The sequence below is a fragment of the Podarcis pityusensis genome (genome assembly GCF_964106645.2).
Source record: "Podarcis pityusensis genome assembly, chromosome: 16".
NCBI lineage: Eukaryota > Metazoa > Chordata > Lepidosauria > Squamata > Lacertidae > Podarcis > Podarcis pityusensis.
In genome coordinates, this window is record NC_138041.1 from 23,644,477 (window position 1) to 23,669,497 (window position 25,021).

Here is a 25,021-nt window from a genome sequence, read left to right on the forward strand (position 1 = left end):
CATGATTTGTCCTCTTTTTTTTACTTTCTGGGTTCCGAGAGCTCGCGGGTCAGTTCAATTAGCTACATTCTTGGGGTCGGAAGGCGGGCACTATACGGGAGGCAGCGCTCAGGAGGCGAGCGGACACACTCGGTTGTATTTATATAAATATGCATAGATTATTTAAACACACCTACAGTACATTTGGGGGGGGGCAGGGGGTTGGTCTGGTTGAGGGGGAAGGAGTCTTAACGGCCCAGATCCCAGGACGGCGAGAGGGTCTGTCTGAAGAGGAATTCATGTGCAAGACTTCAGCGAGACCCTCTCTCTCCAAAAGCGCGACTCGTTTAAAAAATAGATAATCTGCAGAAAACGCTGTCAGCTGGCCTCGTGGGGAGAGGCTCCCCCAGTCTCTGTGTGGGGCCTCCCCCATCCTGTGCACATTAAGCACCTTCCCACTTTGAGTCACCACTATTTGCAAGACTCCCAAGGGTCTATAGCGTCCACTCAGCTGGGAAGGCGCCTTTTTAAAACATCCCCAAGGGGAAGCTGCCCAAGGATGTCAAAGCTGAGGCAGGGGTTACATGAGAAGGGAGCAAGAGGTTTAGAGGTCAAAAGTGCTACTTGAATTGGAAGACTGGGGAAGGAGGTGGAAGGCGATCAAAGCCGACTCAAAAGAATTTTACAACGGCCGATGCGAGCGAATATCGGACCACGTCAGAAGCTCCTCGCTGTGTTATCCAGTGTCCAAAGACTTTCCCCTGAAAGCTTCTCTCTCACACACACACACATATACACAAATTTGCTACGAAGCCATGCCACTCTCCAGCCACAATTCAAAACCAAACCCCAATGGAAGAACCACCTTAGAAATTAAAGGCATCTCCACCCACACAATCCGTTCAGAACAGCAGCAATATTGAGGTCACCGAAGGAACAGTGCCCGAGGGACGGGGGAAGGAAGGCTGGGCAACTGAAGCAGCCAGGAAGGAGAGAGGAGGCAGCCGGTTGCCCTCTGGCACCCCTCATGCCCAGGCGCCCTCGTCGGCCACCCCGGACTCCGCCGGGCCGTGGGAAGGCTCCACAAGGGAGGCGAAGACGTTGTGGAAGGCTGCCCAGGGTCGGTACTGCTCTGGAGGGCGCTTGGAAGGGCTGCCCTTGGGCGAGGCGCCCCCTGCTGGAGACTTGCCCACCCCCGCCGCCTTGTAGCTGAGGGGCGTGGGGATTTTCGAAGGGGTCTTGTCTGGCTGGGAGTCGGTGCGAGGCTTGATCATGGGGCGCAGTTTGAGTTTGTAGATGGAAGGCACACGGTCAGGCTTCTTGAGGGACGACTTCGGGCGCAGCACGACTTCCTCGCAGGGAGCGGACCCCTCGGCGGCCTCGCGGGGCGGAGAGCCCAGGTCCGAATCAGCCGCCTCCGTGATGCCCCACGGGCTGTCCGTCAGAGGCTCGGGAAGCTCCGCCCCTTCCTGGACCTCCTGCAGGTCATTCAGGCAGACGTAGCAATTGCTCTCGTCCGAGGAGCTGGACAGAGCCGGCTTCCTCCAGCGCGTGGCTCGCTCCAGAGGCACTGGCAAGTCCCACAGCTCGCAGGTGTCGGCCGAGCCATTGTGGAAGTCGGGGGGCACCGCGGTGCCCGCTTCGGGGACCCCCGGCCTCTGGGAGGCGGCGTTCCTCTTGGGCTCGTCTTTCGCCTCGCTTGGGAGGCCGTACTTGCTGAAGAAGTTGAGGGATGACGAGGACGAACTGGAGGAGCAGTAGGCCGAGTCGGCGGCTCCTTGATCTGGGGTGGTTTGCAGGAGGCGGGGGCCGTCGCAGGCCCGGCCCAGGGGCTCTAACTGCTCTGGCTCCCCATCCACCACCAGGCCCATCATTTGGGAGTTGGCCAGGAACTCTTCCTCCAGTCGCCGGAACAGCTGCTGCTCCTGGCTGGGGTCCAGGCGCAGAGGGGTCCGGAAGGTGTGAGCCAGTTCTTCCAGCTCCCGTCCTAAACTGTCTGAGGGCTGCCGCGAGTGCCCGCTCCCACCAGGCCGGGGCTGCTGCCTCGTGGCCCCGCGGGATCCCCCCAAAGCTGGCTGCTTCTGCCTCAGAGTCCCGCAGGCCGAGGGAGGCGGCGTCCGCGGCCGGGGGTCTGTCGTTTTCGTGGCGGGGAGAGACCCCCTGCGGTTGGCGAGCGCCGGGCTCCGAGACCCCACCGGCGTCCCTGGCGCCCACCTGGCTGGGCTCTTGGTCCTGGGGGTGCTTCTTCCAGAGCCCCCGGGCCTCTCCTTGGGGTCTTCGGCCCGCACCCAAGAGTGCTGCCCGTCCGTACCTCGGCTGATGACCAGAACGGTGGGCTCCCCGCTGGGCCTCCCCTGGCTTCGTGCCCGTGGGCGAGGACTCTGCTGCACGGACGGCTTGAGGTGCCCATTGGCCATCCGGGGGCGGCCGCGTTCTTCCGCCTCAGTCCTCCGGGGTGCCAGAGATGGCCTTGGCAAGTCCACCCGGTCTCGTGACTGGCTGCGGCTGGCCGGCTGCCTCTTGGGGCTGGCATGGGCCTGAGGGCTGGTCCCTTCGCCCAGTCGCCGCCCAGGCTCCTTCCTGAGTGCTGGGCCACTGCTGCTGCCATCTTCATTGTGCCGCCTTCCCAAAGTGCCGCTCTGCGCGGAGGACGCTGAGGAATCGCTGTCTCCAGAAAGACGCCGGGCTCTGGGGGGCCTAGAGCAGAGGGGGAAAGGCAATTGTGGTGGTTAGCAGCGTTAGCATTTATCCATACAAAAAGATTTCTATAATGCCATTCACAATAATGGTGCAAAACGTGGCAGCCGGACCGTTGACTCGAGTTTCTTGCCGTGACACCATTCTTAAAAAAGCTGCCCATCTACTACCGAGCCAGGTTCAAGTTTCTTGTGCTAATTTAAAAAGCCTGAATCCTTATATCCCAGTTGTATTGCATTGAGGTCATCTGCCAAAGAGTTGTGGTTTGTTCCCTGAATTGGTGAGGATCGTTTGACAACAACAAGGGTGGTGGTTATTGTTTTGATATTTCAGTTTAATTATTTACTTGTGTTTTACCTTGTATTTCATTCTGTGAACCACCCTGGGATCTCTTGATGAAGGGCGGTATATAAGTTTAATAAATTTTAAAACAAACAAATAGTGTCATCGGCCCAGTCCAGTGGAACATTCTGCCACTAGAGATTCAGCAGGCAACTTTCAGCAGGCAACTATTACCCCTGGCCTACGATTAGGAATACATCCTTCCGCAAGGGTTAACTGGTAGCTGTCTTAAACCTTTTAAATAGTTTTACTGTATAGTTTTTATGTTTCATTGCTGTAAACCGCTTTGATTTTCTTAAAACAACAACAACACAGCAGTATGCAAATATTTTTATGAATAAATAAGTTAATAAACGTCAGAGCAGCTTACAACACTTATACATGAAACCACATTTTTAATTAAAAAAAACATATAAAAAGTTGAAATTGGAAATCAGCTCAGTATTGTGGAAAGGTGTCAAATGGGATCAGGCTGGGGAAAGGTCGTGGAGGTGACATCTGCCAAAAAAACCAACAACATCCTAGTGGGCCAATCCTGCAAGGGCTAGGTGGTCTGATTAGAAAATTTAGATAATTTGTCATGAATCATAGTTAATTAGTGGGAAGGGATCACAAGGGCCATCTACCCTACCTGCCCACGGACTGCCTCGCCAGAGTGGTGCATGCTTTGGTTATCTCCCGCTTGGACTACTGCAATGCGCTCTACGTGGGGCTACCTTTGAAGGTGACCTGGAAACTATAAATAATCCAGAATGCGGCAACTAGACTGGTGACTGAATTGTGCTTGGAAACGTACTGGGAGCCAATGTAGGTAATTCAGGACAGGTGATATATGGTCTTGGCAGCTGCCCCCAAAGTGTTGGTGTTGACCTTTAAAGCCCTAAACGGCCTCAGCCCAGTATACCTGAAGGAGTGTCTCCACCTCCATCGTTCTGCCCGGACACTGAGGTCCAGCGCCAAGGGCCTTTTGGCGGTTCCCTCATTGCGAGAAGCAAAGCTACAGCAAACCAGGCAGAGGGCCTTTTTGGTAGTGGCGCCCACCCTGTGGAACGCCCTCCCATCAGATGTCAAAGAGATAAACAACTACCTGACATTTAGAAGACATCTAAAGGCAGCCCTGTTCAGGGAAGTTTTTAATGTGTGACATTTTAATGTATTTTTAATCTTTGTTGGAAGCCGCCCAGAGTGGCTGGGGAGGCCCAGCCAGATGGGTGGGGTAGAAATAATAAAATTATTATTATTATTATTATTATTATTATTATTATTATTATTATTATTACTATTATTCCAAGCCACTGCAATGCAGGAATCTTTTGCCCAACACGGGGCTCGAACCCTCGACCCTGAGATTAAGAGTCTCATGCTTTACTGACTGACCTATCCCAGGCCCACGGGCTGGCTGTTTCCCACAGCAGTTGTACAGGTTATGTTTTCCATCATTATGACAGTGAAGCTGGAGCCTAAGGGAGGAGGACTTCCATTGCAGCCACCCAGAGGAGGAACCTTAAGGCTCTCTGCGCCTTCGTGCATCTGTTTAGCTGTTGGATACAGCAATGCTTGCCAAGTTGGATGGCTTGAGAAAACAACTAGGCAAGTTCACGGAGGGGACGGCTGTCATGATGGATATGTCCCCCTTCCACTGCCGGGGGGCAGCAGTGGAGAAAGTGCTGTTGCACCCGGGTCCTGCTCAGAAGCTTCCCTTTACCCAGGAGATACTAAAAGCCGTTTCCTGCCTGACGGTCTTCTCCCTTCAGAATGGCATAGAGCCGAAGGAGGAAGTCAAACGAGCGACACTCTTGGAAAGCTCTATGGGCTTCCCAAGGCTCAGGTGACTTGTACTGACCTTTTCCAAGCAATCTGCACAAAAGTCTGCTCTGGGATGCTCTAACAACATCTCTGCACAGGACCACAGAGCGGTACCCTGTGTGTGTATTGGCATGAGTTGGTGTTACAAAGATCCTCAGCATCTCTAGAGGAGAGGAACCAGCTCCCACGGCAGGTTGCCAGGAGCGGATAAGACAAGGAAAAGTTCTTACCACCTGCTTTTTATTCAATATTCACAGAGAGAGGCTTGGGAAGGCAGCCTCTTGGAATAATGGTGTTGTCCTGAGTGAGTCTCCACCCCCTTTTCCCCCCGACTTCCTCATGCATCATCTCTTCTACGGGTGGCACTGAGGGCCTTTTGCTTCTGAGCCCTTTGCTTTCCTACTTTCAAGGCTCGCCGGGTTCTGGGAGAGGGGAGTGGGTCTGGAATGCTTTCTAAAGACACTGTGTCCTTCGGCTGTTGCCCTCCTGGTTCTTCCTCTTCCTCTTCTCCCATTATTTCCCAACTTTCCCCCTCATCTGCCTCTGAGCTGTGACCTCCCTCAAACCCCTGTTGCAATTCTGAACTGTCTTCTCTGGAAGGGCCTTCCCAGTAGTGGCGCCCGCCCTGTGGAACGCCCTCCCATCAGATGCCAAGGAAATAAACAACTAGCTGACTCTTAGAAGACATCTGAAGGCAGCCCTACTTAGGGTAGTTTTTGATATTTGATGTTTTATTGTGTTTTTAATATTCTGTTGGGAGCCACCCAGAGTGGCTGGGGAAACCCATCCAGATGGGCAGGATATAAATAATAAATCGTTCTACCCGAACACTGAGGTCCAGCACCGAGGGCCTTCTGGTGGTTCCCTCACTGCGAGAAGCCAAATTACAGGGAACCAGGCAGAGGGCCTTCTTGGTAGTGGCACCCTCCCTGTGGAACGCCCTCCCACCAGATATCAAAGAGAACAACAACTACCAGACTTTTAGAAGACATCTGAAGGCAGCCCTGTTTAGGGAAGCTTTTAATGTTTGATGTATTACTGTATTTTAATATTTGGTTGGAAGCCACCCAGAGTGGCTGGGGAAGCCCAGCCAGATGGCTGGGGTATAAATAATAAATTATAATTATTAGGCTAGGGAGGCAGTCTCCACCATTCCTCCTCTGCCCAGCCCTTGACACTAGGTAAGGATGGCAAAGACCCCTTGTCTGAAACCCTGCAGAACTGCTGCTGGTCTGTGTAGACCAGTTAACTGGACTAAGGGAACAACTCGGGATAAGGCAGCTTCCTCCATCTAGAAAACAACCTACGTTACCTGAGGGTGTTGGACAGCCGCGAGTCACCGGTGTCCCGCTGAACCGTGGGCCCCCTCAGTGGGCTGGCAGAGCTCTGGCCAGACCTTGAGGGCAGCCCGTCGTGCTTCGTGGTCAAAGGACCCCCTGGCACCTGCCGCGGAGGGGTGTGGTCTCCTCCAGGCCCCTTGGCGGGGTGTCCGGGACGGGTCCCTTTCGTGTGGCTCGGGTCCCCTCCAGCGGAGAGCCGCTTATCCCCGCCACGGAGGGGTTCGGAGAGCTTGTGCTGGCTCATGGCTTCAGCCCGGCGCTGGGAACTGGGGCTGCCTGTCTGGGGGCTGCCTGGAGTCACCGTCTTCTGGGGGGAGAATCCGAGCCCCCGGGTCTGGTTCAGGCGGTGGGCTGCAACACAAAGAGAGAGGACACCAGGACGAGTGAGGAAAGGGAAGTGATACAAAAACGGTCTTTGATCCCCAGGATAGCCAAGCATCCACAAGCCACTGTTAAGATATTCCATTCCACCTTAAGAGGAACAGGCATGACTGTTGCATGTCACATGCCTGTTTACACTCCAGCACAGAAAACAGCTTGCTGGGAACTTCCGTTTGTGTATAGCTTTTGCTTATGCTGCTTGCTTGGACACGAAGGAGAGAAGACATGTTTTTCCCTTTGCCCTGATGCTGAATAAAATGCCTGTAAATACGCTTTACACAGCCTCTATCCGCCCTTCTGTTGTGGAGAGTTGTTTTCTCTGCTGGCTTGCGTGCTCAGCCTCTGAAGGTTTTGGAGGCTCGGGTCGCAGTTACTTGCTGATCCAAGTACCGGAGATTGCCCGGCTGCCGGCCGCTGGGCTGGAGCCAGCTGGGGGCCTGCCAATTGCCCCCGTTTCCTTGGACGCATCCCAACAGCCACATCGCCTGGGGCGAGTGCTCCCAGACCTGTGGCGAGAGAGATCTCTACCTCATTTCCATTGCGGTTTTCAAGCAAGTACAGAAGAGGAATTGCCCCAGCCAAGCACCAGGAGGACTCTATAGTTTCTTACCTTCTTCTCACCCTGAACCAATGAGGGAAGACCCTCTCCCAAACTCTCAGTGGACACAGGGTGGGATGACAAAAAATGGCTGGCTGGTTAGCCAAGCCAATATTTGGTGAACCTTTTGTGAAACAAAAGAAGTGCCATGGTCAGATCACTTCCTGGTGCAACCGGACTTCTCTGCGACCCTTCCCCTCTGCAGGGAGGTGGGACCAATTTGGATGGTCCACCCCCGCCACTTAATGGATCCAAATGGTTTCCAGAGAGTGGTAGGGGATGCCTTATCCCATGTTGATGGCCTTTCAGCTGATTCCCTGGTGGCCCGCTGGAATGCGGAGTTAACCAGGGCTATCGACTGTCTGGCTCCGAAGCGCTCTCTCCGATTGCATGGAGCCCGGACAGCCCCGTGGTTTTCTTCGGAGCTGAGGGCGATGAAACAATCGCTGAGACGGCTAGAGCGTCGGTGGCAGAAAACTCATTCCGAATCTGACCGGACACAGGTTAGAGCTCAACGTCGAGCCTACCAAGTGGCGATAGCGACGGCGAAGAAGACTTTCTTCACCGCCTCTATTGCATCTGCAGAAAATAGTAGCAGGAGACTCTTTCAGGTGGTCCGCAATTTAACGGAACCACCTTTACCAGCGGGGCCTTGTAAAGACCCCAAGATCTCCTGCAACGATTTTACGAAGTTTTTTGCAGATAAAATCACTCATATTCGGAAGGAGCTAGACACCACCATGGGAGCAGGGCTGGGGCGGGAGAGTGCTAGAGCCCTGTCTGGTCAAGTTGCATGGAATCAATTTCAATCCGTTACCCCCGAGGATGTGGACAGACTGCTTGGACGCGTGAAAACAACAACCTGTCTCCTTGATCCTTGCCCATCCTGGCTAATAAAAGCAAGCAGGGAAGGGCTGGGCGATGGGCTCTGCGGGGTAGTGAATGCTTCCCTCTGTGAGGGAACATTCCCAGATCTGCTGAAAGAGGCGGTCATTAAACCACTTCTTAAAAAAACATCTCTAGACCCAGCCAGTATGGCCAACTATCGCCCAGTCTCAAATCTTCCATTCTTGGGCAAGGTGATGGAGCGAGTGGTTGCTGAACAACTCCAGGCACACCTGGAGGATGCAGACCATTTGGATCCCTTCCAATCGGAATTCAGGCCTTATCATGGACTGAAACTGCCTTGGTCGCACTGGTTGATGATCTCCGGCGAGCTAGGGACAAAGGTGAGAGCTGTTTCCTAGTTCTGCTGGATCTCTCAGCGGCCTTTGATACAATCGACCATAAAATCCTTCTGGACCGTCTAGAGGGGCTGGGAGCTGTGGGCACTGTTATACAGTAGTTTCGCTCCTTCCTCCTGGGCCGTGTTCAGAAAGTGGTGGTGGGGGATGAGTGTTCAGACCCCTGGGCCCTCACTTGTGGGGTGCCTCAGGGTTCCGTCCTCTCCCCCATGCTTTTTAACATCTATATGAAGCCGCTGGGAGAGATCATCAGGGGGTTTGGACTGGGTGTCCATCAATATGCAGATGATACCCAGCTCTACCTCTCTTTCAAATCAGAACTAGTGAAGGCGGTGAAGGTCCTGTGTGAGTGCCTGGAGGCGGTTGGAGGATGGATGGCGGTTAATGGATTGAGGTTGAATCCTGACAAAACAGAAGTACTGTTTTTGGGGGACAGGGGGCGGGCTGGTGTGGAGGACTCCCTGGTCCTGAATGGGGGTAACTGTGCCCCTGAAGGACCAGGTGCGCAGCCTGGGAGTCAATTTGGACTCACAGCTGTCCATGGAGGCGCAGGTCAATTCTGTATCCAGGGCAGCTGTCTACCAACTCCACCTGGTACGCAGGCTGAGACCCTACCTGCCTGCAGACTGTCTCGCCAGAGTGGTGCATGCTCTAGTTATCTCCCGCTTGGACTACTGCAATGCGCTCTACGTGGGGCTACCTTTGAAGGTGACCCGGAAACTACAACTAATCCAGAATGCGGCAGCTAGACTTGTGACTGGGGGCAGCCGCCGAGACCACATAACACCGGTCTTGAAAGACCTACATTGGCTCCCAGTACATTTCCGAGCACAATTCAAAGTGCTGGTGTTGACCTTTAAAGCCTCGGCCCAGTATACCTGAAGGAGCGTCTCCACCCCCATCGTTCTGCCCGGACGCTGAGGTCCAGCGCCGAGGGCCTTCTGGCGGTTCCCTCATTGCGAGAAGCAAAGCTACAGGGAACCAGGCAGAGGGCCTTCTCGGTAGTGGCACCCTGTGGAACGCCCTTCCATCAGATGTCAAAGCAATAAACAACTACCTGACATTCAGAAGACATCTTAAGGCAGCCCTGTTCAGGGAAGTTTTTAATGTGTGATATTTTAGTGTATTTTTGGTTTCTGTGGAAGCCGCCCAGAGTGGCTGGGGAAACCCAGCCAGATGGGCGGGGTACAAATAATAAATTATTATTATTATTATTATTATTATTATTATTATTATTATTGTTAATGGGGGGGGCAAAGCTTATTTCTGGCTGTGTCTCCTAAGTTAGGTTCCCCTGATCTGTGGTTGCAAGCAAGGATCTGTCAGGGATTCTTAAATCATTGTTGTTGATTTTCCCCCCCCATATATATTTTTACCAAATCAGCCACATTAAAACAAATTTAATACAAATCTCTGCTAGGGATTCTTTAGCTGTGATTCCTGCATTGTAGGGGGTTGGACTAGATGAAACTTGAGGTCCCTTGCAACTCTACAGTTCTCTGATATTACCCGGCTACCTGGAGAGTGAACTCATGTCTTTTGCTTCTCAAAGCTCACAAATGGTGAATGTCAGCTGTGCACATGCTTGTGGACTAACAGCTTTTGCCAACTGATCTACAAGGCTGTCTCACCAGACTCTCCCTGGCCCAACCCCTCATTGCTCCATTCCGTTGTCTCATCTGCAACACAAGCTTTTGCACCAACGCTACTGGGGAGATAACAAGCTGTCCTTGCACTAGGCATTTATCCCAATATATAGTTGCACTGAGGGACATGGGTGGCGCTGTGGGTTAAACCACAGAGCCTAGGACTTGCTGATCAGAAGGTCGGCGGTTTGAATCCCTGCAATGGGGTGAGCTCCCGTTGCTTGGTCCCTGCTCCTGCCCACCTAGCAGTTCAAAATCACGTCAAAGTGCAAGTAGATAAATAGGTACCACTCTGGCGGGAAGGTAAAACGGCATTTCCGTGCGCTGCTCTTGTTCGCCAGAAGTGGCTTAGTCATGCTGGCCACATGACCCAGAAGCTGTACGCCGGCTCCCTTGGCCAATAAAGCAAGATGAGGGCTGCAACCCGATTTGGCCACAACTGGACCTAATGGTCAGGGGTCCGTTTACAGTTGGACTGATGTACTTTCAGCTGAACATTGTGGAATGTCTGTTTTTTATTTTATTTTTTAAAGTCAAGTTTCTAGCCCATAGGATTGCAAGGCTCAGCATCCAAGCCAATCAGGAGGCAGAGAAAAAAACTAGCAAGCAGGGTAACTCCAGGTCACTGTTTTGTGCAAAGCGCAATGAACCCGTGTGGAAGGAAGCTATGATGGCCACGAGCCACAAGGGGGCACTGCGGGAATGCAGCAAACCCCCGCCTTCAGAAGTCGAAAGTTCCCAGGCTTGATTATGTAGCCGTTTTAGGGTTAATATGGTTTCATGCTCTCCGCTTCCCTGAACAACAGGAAGACTCAGAGTCAGCTGCTATGGGGTCAGTTTCCTGGGAAGGAAAACAGAAGGCTCACAGCATGACTTGCAGGAGAGCAAGGGATGGCCTTTGTAAACAATGGCAGCCCCTCCAATGATTGTGCCAAGGCAGGTTCCCAATGTGGGAAAGAGCCAGAAATCTGGGCTTATCTTTATGCGCAAACACTTTCCCCAAGATGGCATAAAAAAGCAGTCTGCAGGATGAGGCTGCTGATCGATCCAGCCCGCCATCCTTTCCTCACAGCGGCCAAAGGCCCCAAAGAACCAAGTTAGACTGCCTCTGCACCTGGAAGTTCTGTACGAATATCAGAAGAGCCTTTCTGCCGGATCAGGCCCATGGCCTATTCAGCCTGTCACCCTCTCCTCACAATGGCCAATCAGAAGCCCAGAGCAGGATCTGGGCACAAAAGCACTCTGTCCCTCCTCCGTGGTTTCCAAGGACTGGTACAGTGGTACCTTGGTTCTCAAATGCCTTGGTTCTCAAACAGCAAAAACCCGGAAGTGTTCCGGTTTTCAAACGTTTTTTGGAAGCCAAATGTTCGATGCGGTTGTTAGCTATTGTTTCCGGGGCACCTGCACCAATCAGAAGCCGCACCTTGGTTTTCGAACATTTCAGAAGTTAAACAGACTGCCAGAACAGTTTAAGTTTGGTGCTTTTGTTCTTGCTATTTATTTTGTGCTTTTGTTTTTGAGGCTTTTTCAGTTTTTGTTTTTGTGACTGTGTGGAATCCAGTTCAGCTATTGATTGATTGATTGATTGATTGATTGTGTGACTGCGGAAATGGATAAAAGCCCCCCATCCAAACAATGACTATCATCAGTGCAGGTAAGGAAAAAATGTTAATTTTTATCATCTACAATACCGTCTTATTTATTTTATAGTGCGGTACATTGATTATTGCTTTCATTTTATGGTCTCGCTAGATAGTAAAATTCAAGTTAAATTGCTGTTTTAGGGGTTGCTTTTGAAAGTCTGGAACGGATTAATCCGTTTTGCATTGCTTTCTATGGGAAGGTGCACCTTGGTTTTGGAACGCTTTGGTTTTGGAACTTATTTCCGGAAGGATTAAGTTTGAGAACCAAGGTACCACTGTATTCAGAAGCATCACTCCCTTGGAAAGCCCTGCTGGGTGTTTCATGATGTACACACACACACAAACACACACACATTGAAAGCACGCAGCTTTCAAGAATCCTGGGAAGTATGGCTTGTTAAGCGCGCTGGGAACTGCAGCTCTGTGGGGGCAAACAACAGGTCCCACAGTTCTTTTCCTTGTCTTATCTGTTCCTGGCAACCTGCCGTGGGGGCTGGTTCCTCTGCCGCCTGACATCTAGAGATGCTGAGGATCTTTGTGATACCAACTCATGCCAATACACACACACAGGGCACCACTCTGTGGTCCTGTGCAGAGATGTTGTTAAAGCGTCCCAGATCAGACTTTTGTGCACATTGCTTGGAAAAGGTCAGAACAAGTCCCCGGAGTCCTCCATACTCACAGAAAGAGGCGCAGCGGCATGGATCGTGCTTGTCCAGGTAGTGTTCCAGGGTGTCCCAGCCCCCGCCAACCCGCACCATCACGTGGTTCCTCAGCACCTGTGTGGGCAACCCAAAAAAACCCACATCAGGTGAGCAGGTTTTGCTGGTGGGATCAATAGGGTGCGTCCTCACATGGAAAGGCAAGAGAGGAGATTGCTGGGTGGGGTGCAACAGGTGTAATTGCCTTTTAGATCAGTGGTTCCCAATTAGCTAATTACTGAGGACCGCCTGTTTTTCAAAAGCCAAGGCATGGACCCCCCTACTTTTGCAAATTTTGATACCTCTGCAAAGCAAATTTTTTGAACAAAATGTGGGGGAAGCCCCTAATAAGCAAAGGATTTTAGATATACAGTCGTACTTTGGTTGTCGAACGGAATCCATTCCGGGAGTCCATTCGACTTCTGAAAATGTTTGACAACCAAGGCGTGGCTTCTGATTGGCTGCAGGAACCTCCTACAGACAATTGGAAGCTGCGTTGTATGTTCGGCTTCCAAAGAATGTTCGCAAACCGGAACACTCACTTTCGGGTTTGCGACGTTCGGGAGCCAAAACGGATGAGTACCAAGGCATTTGGGATCCAAGGTACGACTGTACTAAAAAACAGACCAAGGCTGAGCAATATCTGGTTTTCAACATCGTGATATATAAAGGTAAAGGTAAAGGGACCCCTGACCATTAGATCCAGTTGTGGCCAACTCGGGGGTTGCAGCGCTCATCTGGCTTTATTGGCCGAGGGAGCCGGCGTACAGCTTCCGGATCATGTGGCCAGCATGACTAAGCCACTTCTGGTGAACCAGAGAAGCACGGAAACGCCGTTTACCTTCCCGCCGGAGTGGTACCTATTTATCTACTTGCACTTTGACGTGCTTTCGAACTGCTAGGTTGGCAGGAACAGGGACCAAGCAACGGGAGCTCACCTCGTCGCGGGGATTTGAACCGCCGACCTTCTGATCGGTAAGTCCTGGGCTCTGTGGTTTAACCCACAGCGCCACCCGCGTCCCATATATCAGCAGCTAAACATCGTGATATTCAGATATATCACAATGTCTGGAATTGGAGATCGGGCGTGGGGATGAGGGATGGGGCAGCTGTAGAGATCCGGGGGATAGAGGGAGGAGAGGAAGCGGAGTCATCTTCACCGAATGGTTTGAGTGGGATGGGATGTGGGGTGCCATCAAGACACCGTCAGTGGGGCAGCCAGTGCTGGCAATCAGCAAAGATGCATGCCCACTGTGGCCGCTGCTGCTTTCCTGCTGACTGAGAAAAGCTTCTGCCTCAGTGCCAGGGGAAAGCAGTGCCACGGTGCCTTGAAGTGAGGGCGATCAGCTGCCCTGTTTCCCCTCAGCATCAGGGAAGGCAGCTCAGATCGGCAGCGTCATCGGCAGTGTCTTGAAATTGACTTCCCTGATTATATTGCTGCGAATTGCCAGGTCAAAAACGTTATGGCGGTGTGATTTCAAAACTGATTTTGGCCAATGTATTGAAAAATCAGGGTGTGCTAAAACAGACCATAAATTTTGTGATATTGCCATAAAATTGCAAAAAAAGTAGTTTGGGGGTGGGGAGGCAAGGGGTGGGGCTCTCTGGGTGCATTCTGCAGACCCCTAATTGGGAAACACTGTTTTAGATTATTGCCCTTAAATTACTAAAAGAACGTCAAGGACCGGCTCTCCAATATAAAACAGCCCAGACCCTGTGGTGTCCATCAGAAGTCCTTGTACCCGACCCAAAGTGAGCTGCTGGAACAGGGTAGGGAGGGAGACATGAGGACAGGTCTGTTCAGGGGTGTTTTCCAGGGAGGTGGGCCTGGAGCCATCCTTGCCAGGCTTGAGGTCTCAAGCTAAGACCGTTTCCTTCAATCAGGTCTTTTGCATTCCTCAAGCAGAAGTTGGGTGGTCATCTGTCATGGATGCTTTAGCTGAAATTCCCGCATTGCAGGGGGCTGGACCAGATGACCGTCAGAGAAGCTTCCAATTCTATGATTTAGTTGCCCCCTAGGAGGGTGCTTGTTTCGTAACAAGGCAGGTAACACTCTGCCCTTATACATCACTGGATGAGCATCTAAGGGGTTTTGCCTTGCTCACTGTATTAAATTTTCCTCATTGTACTTTGACGCTTTGCATAAAGCTACCGATAGATGCAATCAATGATAACAGTAATAATAATCTGATCTCAGAGAGTCTAGAGCAGTGGTCCCCAAACCGTTTTTTTTTTGTGGGGGGGGAGGGAGGGGAGGCCCCCCCCTTTGGTTCCATAAACTCATCCCCGGTGCTCCTTACCCTACAAAAAGCATTATCCAGGATAGTGGTTTGTATATCCCACTAAGGAATACCACAATAAAATTTGAAACAGTAACAATTAATTGCACGTTTTCTTCAAAATCCAATTAAAACTATGTGGTTTAATTAATTTAACAAATTTGACAGGCTTGATCCAGGGCTTTTCAAAGTCTGAGAGTCATTTACACCTCCAGACCCCCCCCCCTTCCACATCTGCTGCCCCCTTGCCTCTTAGCACCATGATAGGTAATCCCACAGCCCTCTAGGTGGTGGTACACCCAGTTTGTGAACCACTGGTTTAGAGCCCTGAAGACAGATTATTCTTTTTGGGGGGGAGGGAGGGGACAGGAAAGCTAGGAGGGGAGGGAAAGAGATGTATTTGTAGAAGATCTTACTCGAACAAAGATCAGGGCGTTGGAGTCTCCCACTTTATATTTACCCTCTGAGACTTTGACCATGGGGAACTGGGATGGGCAGGTACAATGGCCCAAGATCTCTCTTACCTAAGAGGGAAGGGGGAAGAGGGGATGGAGGAAAAAAAGAAATGTAATTGATTAGCAACCAACCCATCACAAACAATCCAACACGCTGCTCCTTTGCAGCCCACAACAAAATAAAGTTGATTCAAGTCCCTGTGCGAAGCCTACCTCGCCCGATTGCAGTGAGGGTCAAACGGGGGCAGTCTCCTTTTCCAGTTGCAATTCCTGCATTGCTGGGGGGTTGGATAAGGTGGCCCTTGGGGACCCTAATAAACCAGCCCCTAGCCAGCACATCTATGGCCCTGAAGGAACCAGGGAGAATAACTCCCCCCCCCCCCCCAATGCTTGCAGACTGTCGATGAAAGCGCATCTAGCCACAGACTGAAAGTTGGTGGATGTTTGGGCCTCCCGCCTTGGCAACCAGTTCAAAACAAGGAAGGGGCCCACCCTGTTTGTAGCCAGAGGAGGTGATGCAGGAGGTGATGCCCTGAGCCAAAAGCTGCTCCCAGATGCAGTGATTTATGCCCTCCCGGCTCAGGGAGACATATCAAAAACAGCAAGGCAAATGCAGTAAACCCAGGCACAGCCTTCTTCCAACCTGTGCCTTCCAGATATGTTGACCTGCAACTCCCACCAGCACTCCAGGTAGGCCTAGGAAAGAGCTGCTGCCGGTCAGTGTTGACAATACTGAGCTAGATGGACCGATGATCTGATTTGGTACAAGATAGCTCTCCTGTTCCGACGGATCAGGTCTCTTACTAGAGTGGCCCCGAGGCTGAGGGATGCCCCTTCCCCTCCTTTCTAGGGGCAGTAAGACACTCCCCCTTAATCAAGGGGGGAGAGCTACCGTATTTTTCGCACTATAGGACGCACTTTTTCCCCTCCAAAAATGAAGGGGAAATGTGTGTGCGTCCTATGGTGCGAATGCAGGCTTTCACTGAAGCCTGGAGAGCGAGGGGGGTCGGTGCGCACCGACCCCTTTCGCTCTCCAGGCTTCAGGAGAGCCCCAGCGCCAGCCCCACAAGGTCAGGGGACAGAGGGAGGCGGAACGCCGCCATCCCGCTGTCTCCCGAAGTGGTTTGGAGGCTGACGGCGGGGAGACCCCGCCGCCGGCCCCGCAAGCTCTGGGGACAGCTGGGAGACGCAGCGCGTCTTCCCGCTGTCCCCGGACTTGATATCAAGGCGGGCGGCGGGGAGAAGAGCGCTTCTCCCCGCTGCCTGCCCCCAAGCTCCGGGGACAGCTGGGAGACGCAGCGCGTCTTCCTGCTGTCCCCGGACTTGATATCAAGGCGGGCGGCGGGGAGAAGAGCGCTTCTCCCCGCTGCCTGCCCCCCAAGCTCCGGGGACAGCTGGGAGACGCAGCGCGTCTTCCCGCTGTCCCCGGACCTGATCTCAAGGCGGGCGGCAGGGAGAAGAGCACTTCTCCCCGCTGCCTGCCCCCAAGCTCCGGGGACAGCTGGGAGACGCAGCGCGTCTTCCCGCTGTCCCCGGACCTGATCTGAAGGCGGGCGGCGGGGAGAAGAGCGCTTCTCCCCGCTGCCTGCCCCGCAAGCTCCGGGGACAGCTGGGAGACGCAGCGCGTCTCCCCGCTGTCCCCGGACCTGATCTCAAGGCGGGCGGCAGGGAGAAGAGCGCTTCTCCCCGCTGCCTGCCCCCAAGCTCCGGGGACAGCGGGGAGACGCAGCGCGTCTCCCCGCTGTCCCCGGACCTGATCTCAAGGCGGGCGGCAGGGAGAAGAGCGCTTCTCCCCGCTGCCTGCCCCCAAGCTCCGGGGACAGCTGGGAGACGCAGCGCGTCTTCCCGCTGTCCCCGGACCTGATCTGAAGGCGGACTGCGGGGAGAAGAGCACTTCTCCCCGCTGCCGGCCCCACAAGCGCCTGGGGGGGAAATAATTTTTTTTCCTTTATTTCCCCCCCAAAAAACTTGATGCGTCCTATGGGCCGGTGCGTCCTATGGTGCGAAAAATACGGTATTTTCTGCCCGAGGGCCACATTGCCTTCTGAGAAAGCTTCTGGGGGCCACATGCCAAGAGGCAAAAGTGGGCGGAGCAATAGATATTTATTTGACCTCTGTGCAAAGAGGCTATGTTCCTACGCACCCCTCTGTATCCAGAAAAGCAAGACTCCTTGGGCACATTCCAGCTAGGCAAAAACTTTGGGCCAGACAGAAGCCTGAAGGGTTGCTTTCAGAGTAGATTCATTGAAATCAATGGGTCTAACTTAGTCATGCCTATTAGTTGTGATGGGTCTACACTGAGCTAACGCTGAATGCAGTGCGTATTTATCTCGGACAGTGTTAGACTGACCAGCTTCAAAGCTGCCACAATGACCATTCACAGTATTTTATCCTAGTCTTATCTTCCAGGGATTATCCACCTTCAGCAATGAATAATCTGGTTTTCTGTTTTTCTGAGCCACTGTGATCCCTGGGAAAAGTGAGTTAATGATTCTGAAAAGAGGTAAATAAATGGCTTTTAAAAAGGCGGCGGACGGGGAAGAGTATGAGTTTTTATTTTCCCTCGATGGAACAAAATTTAATGCGTGGAATTTTACAAGCCTGTATAGAATAGCTCTCTTGCTGAAAGGGGTGGGGGGTGGGGTGGGAGCGGAAAAGTGGATTTTTCCTGCACGTAGGAAAAAACAGCAAAAATGACTGCAACTTTTCCACATTTGGTTGGGCTCCTGAAAGCAAGGACAGAGACCTCTGACACATCTGTTAGCAGTTTTATTTGAGAGCAGAGCCGTTAAAGCTGAAGAGCCACAGCTAGACAACAGAGCACCTGCTTTGCATGCAGAAGATCCCTGGTTCAGTCCCCAGCAGGTAAGGCTGGGACAAGACTCCTCCTGAACCCCTAGGAAGCCACTGCCCGCCAGTGTAGAGAAAGCTGAGCGAGATGGACCAGTAGCCTGGCTCTGTATAGCGCAAGGTCATAGATCAGCGGTAGACTGTCTGCTTTGCATGCAAAATAGCTCAGCTACAATCCTCAGCATCTCAAAATAGGATTGGAAAACATCTCATATCTGAAACTCTGGAAAGCTGCTGCCAGTCAGTGAAGGGAATACTGAGCTGGGTATAGTATGAGTTAGTTTCCAGCACTCTTGTGTGTTAAGGAAGTGCCAAAACTCAGTAGTTTGCACACATACATTCCTAGGTTCAATCCTTGGCATCTCCAGGCAGGGCTGGGGGGAGAGAGAGAGAGATAGACCCTGCCTGAAACCCTGGAGAGCTGCTACCAGTCAGTGTTGACAACACTGAGCTAGATGGGCCACTGCGGTGACTCACATCATCAGGCAAATGGCAGGTGGGTAGGCCCACAGATAAAGATCTGAGACTCTGGGCCTAAGAAGATTCCCTGCCTCTGGTTTTGCAGACAAGGTTGAGTTCGATAAGACTTATGGCATTTCTTGGTATGAGTCAGCTTCCTGCTCTCCTAGGTGTTAAAGGGAAATCTGCAGCTCATTGGCAGAGCTCCTGCTCTGCTTGCTAAGGTCCCAGGTTCAAAACCCTGGCGTCCGCAGGTAGGGCTGGGAAGGAAACTCTGGAGAGCCGCTGACAGTCAAGTCTTCAACCCCGGGTGTCGTCGGACTTCGAATGCCACAATCCCTGTGCATTGGCGAAGCTCGCCAGGGATGATGGGAGTTGTATTTTTTTTTTTTTTTTTGTAAGAATTTTTATTGGTTTTACAGAATAATTTTAAACAATACAAACAAATAAAAAAAAGACATACAAACATGTAAAATTTCATAACCTTTTTTTCATGTCCCTCTCTTCTCGGACTCCCCCAAACCTCCCCTTCCTACATCCCAATTTCCAAAATTTATTTCAGCAAATTCTAATTAATTTTATCAAATATATTTTTTCTTATTCTTTTCTTCAACTTAATCTTATGTCACTGTAATCTCCTTTTCTTTCTCCAAACCTCGACATTTTAACATTCCTCAATTTTATAATAGTTCTTAAGGTAAATTTTAAATTTCTTCCACTCTTCTTCCGCCGTCTCTTTCCCCTGCTCACGGATTCTGCCAGTCATCTCAGCCAGTGTCATATAGTCTATTACCTTCATCTGCCACTCTTCCAAGGTGGGTAATTCTTCTGTCTTCCAATACTTTGCGATGAGTATTCTTGCTGCTGTCGTAGCATACATAAAGAAATTTCTATCTTTCTTTGACACCAATTGGCCGACAATGCCCAAGAGAAAGGCCTCCGGTTTCTTAGGAAAAGTACATTTAAGTACCTTTTTCATTTCATTATATATCATTTCCCAGAAAGCCTTAATCTTCGGGCACGTCCACCAAAGATGATAAAAAGTACCTTCCGTTTCTTTACACTTCCAACACTTATTATCAGGCAAATGATAAATTTTTGCTAGCTTGACTGGGGTCATGTACCACCTATAGATCATTTTCATAATATTTTCCTTTAAGGCATTACATGCCGTAAATTTTATACCAGTGTTCCACAACCATTCCCAGTCAGCAAACATAATGTTATGACCAATGTCCTGTGCCCACTTAATCATAGCTGATTTAACTATTTCATCTTGTGTATTCCATTTCAGCAGCAGATTATACATTTTTGACAAATTCTTAGTATTGGATTCTAACAGTTCAATTTCTAATTTTGATTTCTCCACCTGGAATCCAATTTTCCTGTCTTGTTTATGTACCTCCATTATTTGATAATAATGGAGCCAATCTCGAACCTTGGGTTTCAATTTCTCATAGCTCTGTAACTTCAATTTATCTCCATCTTGTTCCAAAATTTCCCAATACTTTAGCCATTCAGCTTCCATATTAAGCTTTTTCAGCGCTGTAGCCTCTAAAGGTGACAACCATCTAGGGGTTTTACTTTCCAACAAATCTTTATATCTTATCCAAACGTTATATAATGCTTTCCTGACAATATGGTTTTTAAAGGCCCTATGCACCTTAATTTTATCATACCATAGATATGCATGCCAACCAAATGTATTATTAAAACCTTCTAAGTCCAAGATATCTGTATTCTCGAGGAGCATCCATTCTTTCAGCCAGCAAAATGCTGCTGCTTCATAATACAGTTTTAAGTCCGGCAGGGCAAACCCCCCTCTTTCTTTTGCATCCGTCAGTATTTTAAATTTTATTCTGGGCTTTTTGCCCTGCCAGACAAATTTCGAGATATCCTTCTGCCACCTCTTGAAACAATCTATCTTGTCCAGAATTTGTAATGTTTGGAACAAAAATAACATTCTAGGCAATACATTCATCTTAATAGCTGCAATTCGGCCTAACATTGACAATCTCAAATTTGACCATATTTCTAGATCTTTTTTAATTTCCGACCAACATTTTTCATAATTGTCTTTATACAAGTTCGAATTCTTAGATGTCAAATAGACCCCTAGGTATTTCACCTTCTTTACCACTGTCAAACCTGTTTCATTCTGGAACTTCTCCCTTTCCATGACTGTCAAATTTTTTTCCAAAACTTTAGTCTTTTGTTTATTCAATTTAAATCCGGCCACCTGACCAAATTCTTGAATTAGCTCCAACACCCTTTTTGTACTAGTGTCTGGCTCTTGTAAAGTAAGTACTAAATCATCTGCAAAGGCCCTTAACTTGTAATGTTTGGCTCCGACCTGTACACCTTTAACCTGCTGGTCATCTCTAATCATATTAAGCAACACCTCCAGAACAGAAATAAAAAGTAAAGGGGAAATTGGGCACCCCTGTCGTGTCCCTTTTTCTATTTTAAATTCTTCAGTTATCACATTATTTACAATCAACTTAGCCTTTTGTTCAGCGTATATGGCACCCATACCATTCTCAAATCCTTGGCCTACCCCCATCCCATGAAGATTCTTTTTCATAAAACTCCAAGAAATATTGTCAAAGGCTTTCTCCGCGTCCACAAAGATCAGAACTGCTTTAGTGTTTATATTCACCTCTAATAATTCCAGAATGTCTATTATGTTCCTCACATTATCTGATAAATGCCTTTTTGGGAGAAAGCCTGCTTGGTCCTTATGAATCTTCTCCATCAACACTCTTTTCAATCTTTTTGCCAGAATGTCTGCAAAAATTTTATAATCCACATTAAGTAATGATATTGGGCGGTAGTTCTTAAATTGAGTCTTTTCAGTCTCTGTCTTTGGTATGAGTGTAATATACGCTTCTTTCCACGATTCTGGTGCCCTTTTCCCCTCCAAGATCTCATTACAGACTTCCTTTAATGGTTGTACCAACCACTCCTTCAAAGCTTTATAGTATCTGGAAGTCAGTCCATCTGGTCCTGGAGATTTGCCCAGTTGCATATTTTGAATGGCACTCTCTATCTCTTGATCTGTTATTCTCTGGTTTAGATCCACCTTACTTTGGTAGGAGATTTTTTGTAGTCCATACTTTTTAAGGAATTCGTCTATATCTTCTTCCTTCTGTGGTCCTTGTGAATATAGCTTTTTAAAATAACTCAAAAAACAGTTTCTTATCTCGTTAGGTTTAGAAATATTCTTTCCATCCACTTCTAGACTTGTAACTGTATTTAGTTTCTGTCTTTTCTTCAGTTGCCAAGCCAGAAGCTTACCACATTTATCTGCTGATTCAAAAGTCTTTTGTCTCATTTGTTTTATCTTCCATTCAATCTCTTGATTCATCAATTCCATATATTGTGTCTGGTATAACTTAATCTCTCTCAGAATCTCCTGGGACTTTGGTTTTGATCTCAATTTCTTCTCTCCTTCTTTTATCTTTTCCAAGATCTTATCCTTCTTCTCATTTTGCTTTCTCTTTTTTACTGAATTTTGTTGAATTAAAAATCCTCGCATCACTGCTTTGCTTGCGTCCCATATCACTCTTTTTTCTACATCAGTTTTTAGATTTATTTCAAAATAGTCCTTTAAAGTTTTTTGGGCCTTTCTATGGATCTCCTCGTCTCGAAATAGGTTGTCATTCATCCTCCATCTGAATTGACCAGTTACTGTAAATTTCATCTCCATCTTCACGGCGTTATGGTCGGAGCAAGTCTTTGGACAGATTTCCACTTTCTTAATCTTTGGAGCCAACCCACTAGTAATCCAAATTTGATCGATTCTGGTCCAGGTCATCATTGCTTCAGAGAAGAAGGTTCCCTCTCTCTCGAGAGGGTTCCTTGTTCTCCATATATCAATCAAGTCCATATTTTCAGTCATTTCAAAGAAAGTCTTTGGTAGTCTCCCATCTCTGGTAATTACCTGTCTTTGTGCTTTATCCATATTTGTAGATACCACTCCGTTCATATCTCCCATCATAATTAATTTGTAATCCAAATAGTCCAACAATGTCTCATGCAGCTTCTTAAAAAATTCTGACTTCCCTTCATTAGGTGCATAGATCCCTAGTATCAAAAATTTTTCACCTTGAATTTGCACTTCAATTGCCAAATATCTTCCTTGTTCATCTTTAAATATAAACTTTTCTTTTGCATAGATTACCACTCCTCTTTTCTTAACTTTATCCGATGAAATAAATTCTTGGCCTAATCTCTTATTGACGAGTAATTTCCTATGCAATCTTGTTATATGAGTTTCCTGTAAACAAATTATGTCCAACTGCTCTTTTTTCAATAAATGGAATATGTTTTTCCTCCTTCGCGGAAGATTGAGTCCATTACAATTCCAGCTTAGAAGTTGCAGGGCCATCCTGAAGCTATTTACCTCCTGTCGCTCCGAGTAGTTGTTCTTCTTCTGTCGGTGATTTCAGTCCAAACGTCAGGTTTAAAATGTCTGTTGCGTCTTTCGTTTCTGATGTTATTTCCTCTCCGACTGTTCCTTTCAGAAGGTCTTCCCTGTAGTGATTTAAAAATTGATCTCGATCTTCTACTGATCTTATCCTTATTTTCCTACCTTTGAATTTGAAAGATAGGCCTTGCGGGAATTCCCACCTGAAAGGTACTTCGTTCTTCTTCAGCAATCCGACCAATTCTTTATAGTATGTTCTTGCGTCTAGAATTTCCTTTGGGATATCTTTAAAAATCTCCACAAAAGACTTTTCAATCTCGAGTGTTCTTTGAAAATGCAGGCTCAATATTTTTTCTCTTTCCTCTCTTGATCTTAATGTTATTAGGCAATCCCTTGGCTTCTTCCTGCCTTGTGCTCTTCCCAGTCTAAAAGCAGTGACTATTTTAATTTCTTCCTTCTCTAACTCCTGTTGCCAAAAATCAGAAAATTCTTTAGAAAGGAAGTTCACCAAGTTGTCTCCTTCACTTTCAGGCACCGCTCGTAGTCTTAAGTTTCTACTTCTCCTCTCCAATTCAAGCATAGACAGGGCCAATGTATGATCTTCTAGCTTTTTGCAAACTGGTACAATTTTTTCCTGTGTAGCATCCGCCGAGACTTTAGCCTCATCAGCAGAGACTTTGGCTTCTTCTGCGATTTTACGTATATTAGCAGAGTCCTCTAATATTTTATTAATAGATTCTGTATTAGATGTCACCCTTTTCCCTAATTCATTCACACTTTGTGTATTCTGATCAAGTTTGATTGAGAGTTCTGTCAATTTTCTACTATTTTCCGCCCCCTGCTTTGTCAAAGATTCCAAAGACTCATTTATTTTAACCAAAGCTTGTGTTACAGGATCTGATGACATTGTTGTTCTTGTCTGACCAGTTGCAGCTGGTGCCACTGGGATGCCTGGGACTGAAATTCTTCGCTGTGAAGATTTTGTTTTGTATTGTCTCCCAGACCTGGTTGTTGTCTCTTCTGATGCACCACTCATGCCTAGCCAAGGTCACTCTCGCAGCTGTTAGTTGTTTTTCAAGGGAAATTTCCACTGCCTTAATAGTTACAGCCCAATTTGCAACAGTTATCAAAGTGTCCTCTAGGGGAACAAAGTTTCCAAAGCTACACAAAATGTCTTACAGTCCAAAATTCCCCTGAGGTTTCCCAATAGTCAATTGTAACAGTTCTTATATTTTCAGAGTTCAACAAACCAGTAATTTAATGTCTCTCCTGAGCTGAGTAGTTTGAAACAATGTAATAATCTAAGTGACAGCTCACTGACAGTTCTCTCTCTCCAGGTTCCTTTGCCCCGGCAGTCCATTTCAGGGGTATTTGACACAGCGATAAAAAGTTTTAAAATCTTTTTCTGGCAGGTTCTAATTCCAAATTCCTCCCCCTTTTGCTCCTGCCTACCAAAAGGGGGAAAATTCACAGTTTATGTCTGGTTCTCTTCACTCTTTGCGATCTCTCAATGGTTGCAGCTTTTAATCCTTCTTTGCTTTATCCTTATGCAGTCCGGGAAAGGCTGACTTCCTTACTTTAACCAATCCCGTTTTCAGCCAAATTTCAAAAAGATAATTGTAAATCCCAATTAAGTCAGTCTTACTCACTGGTTTTACTTTGTAATCCAATTTTCAGGAAGGAATCGGCGCTCTCCGGCTATGGCGATGCGGCTTCGCTTTACAAGCTGGGTAGCGGCTCTCAGCACCGCTTCTCCCCCCGCTGCCGTTCCGGAGCCTTTAAAAAGGCTCCCTTGCGATTTCGGGGGGGCGCGATGGTGCCCACCGAGCCTCCTTGTTCACAGGCTTCCGCGCCTGTAATTTTTGAGGGTCCCCGCTTCGCCGTAGCGACAGGACCCGAACTTGTAAAGCAGACCCCCTCCGGAGCTCGGAGGGAAATCCGCCATTAACCGATGGCGCCGACCGGAAGTCCGGGATGATGGGAGTTGTAGTCCAACAACACCTGGGCAGTGTTCAAAATTCCCCAGGCTTGTTTTGCTACAGGTGCAGGTCCAATGCCGACTGCGTGGGGATTTTTGGGCACCAAAGGTTGGCGACTCCAGTGGAACAACCTCTGCCTTACTCCATAATGAACACCTTTTCCATTTCCACCGTGTGTGTTTCTCCTTCCTGC

At 48.9% G+C, this 25,021-nt stretch overlaps 1 protein-coding gene across 1 annotated transcript in view; it reads right to left on the minus strand.

Moving 5' to 3' along the window:
• Nucleotides 1-2: 2 nt before the first annotated feature.
• Nucleotides 3-25,021, minus strand: part of GAS2L1 (growth arrest specific 2 like 1) — a 58,615-nt gene continuing 33,596 nt past the window's right edge. The window contains exons 3-6 of the mRNA XM_080986224.1: nucleotides 15,073-15,180; nucleotides 12,359-12,455; nucleotides 6,137-6,515; nucleotides 3-2,676 (exon numbers count right to left, since the gene is read on the minus strand). Of these exons, the coding sequence (XP_080842350.1) occupies nucleotides 1,005-2,676; nucleotides 6,137-6,515; nucleotides 12,359-12,455; nucleotides 15,073-15,180 (2,256 nt within the window). The 3' untranslated portion in view covers nucleotides 3-1,004. The remainder of the gene's footprint in view (nucleotides 2,677-6,136; nucleotides 6,516-12,358; nucleotides 12,456-15,072; nucleotides 15,181-25,021) is intronic.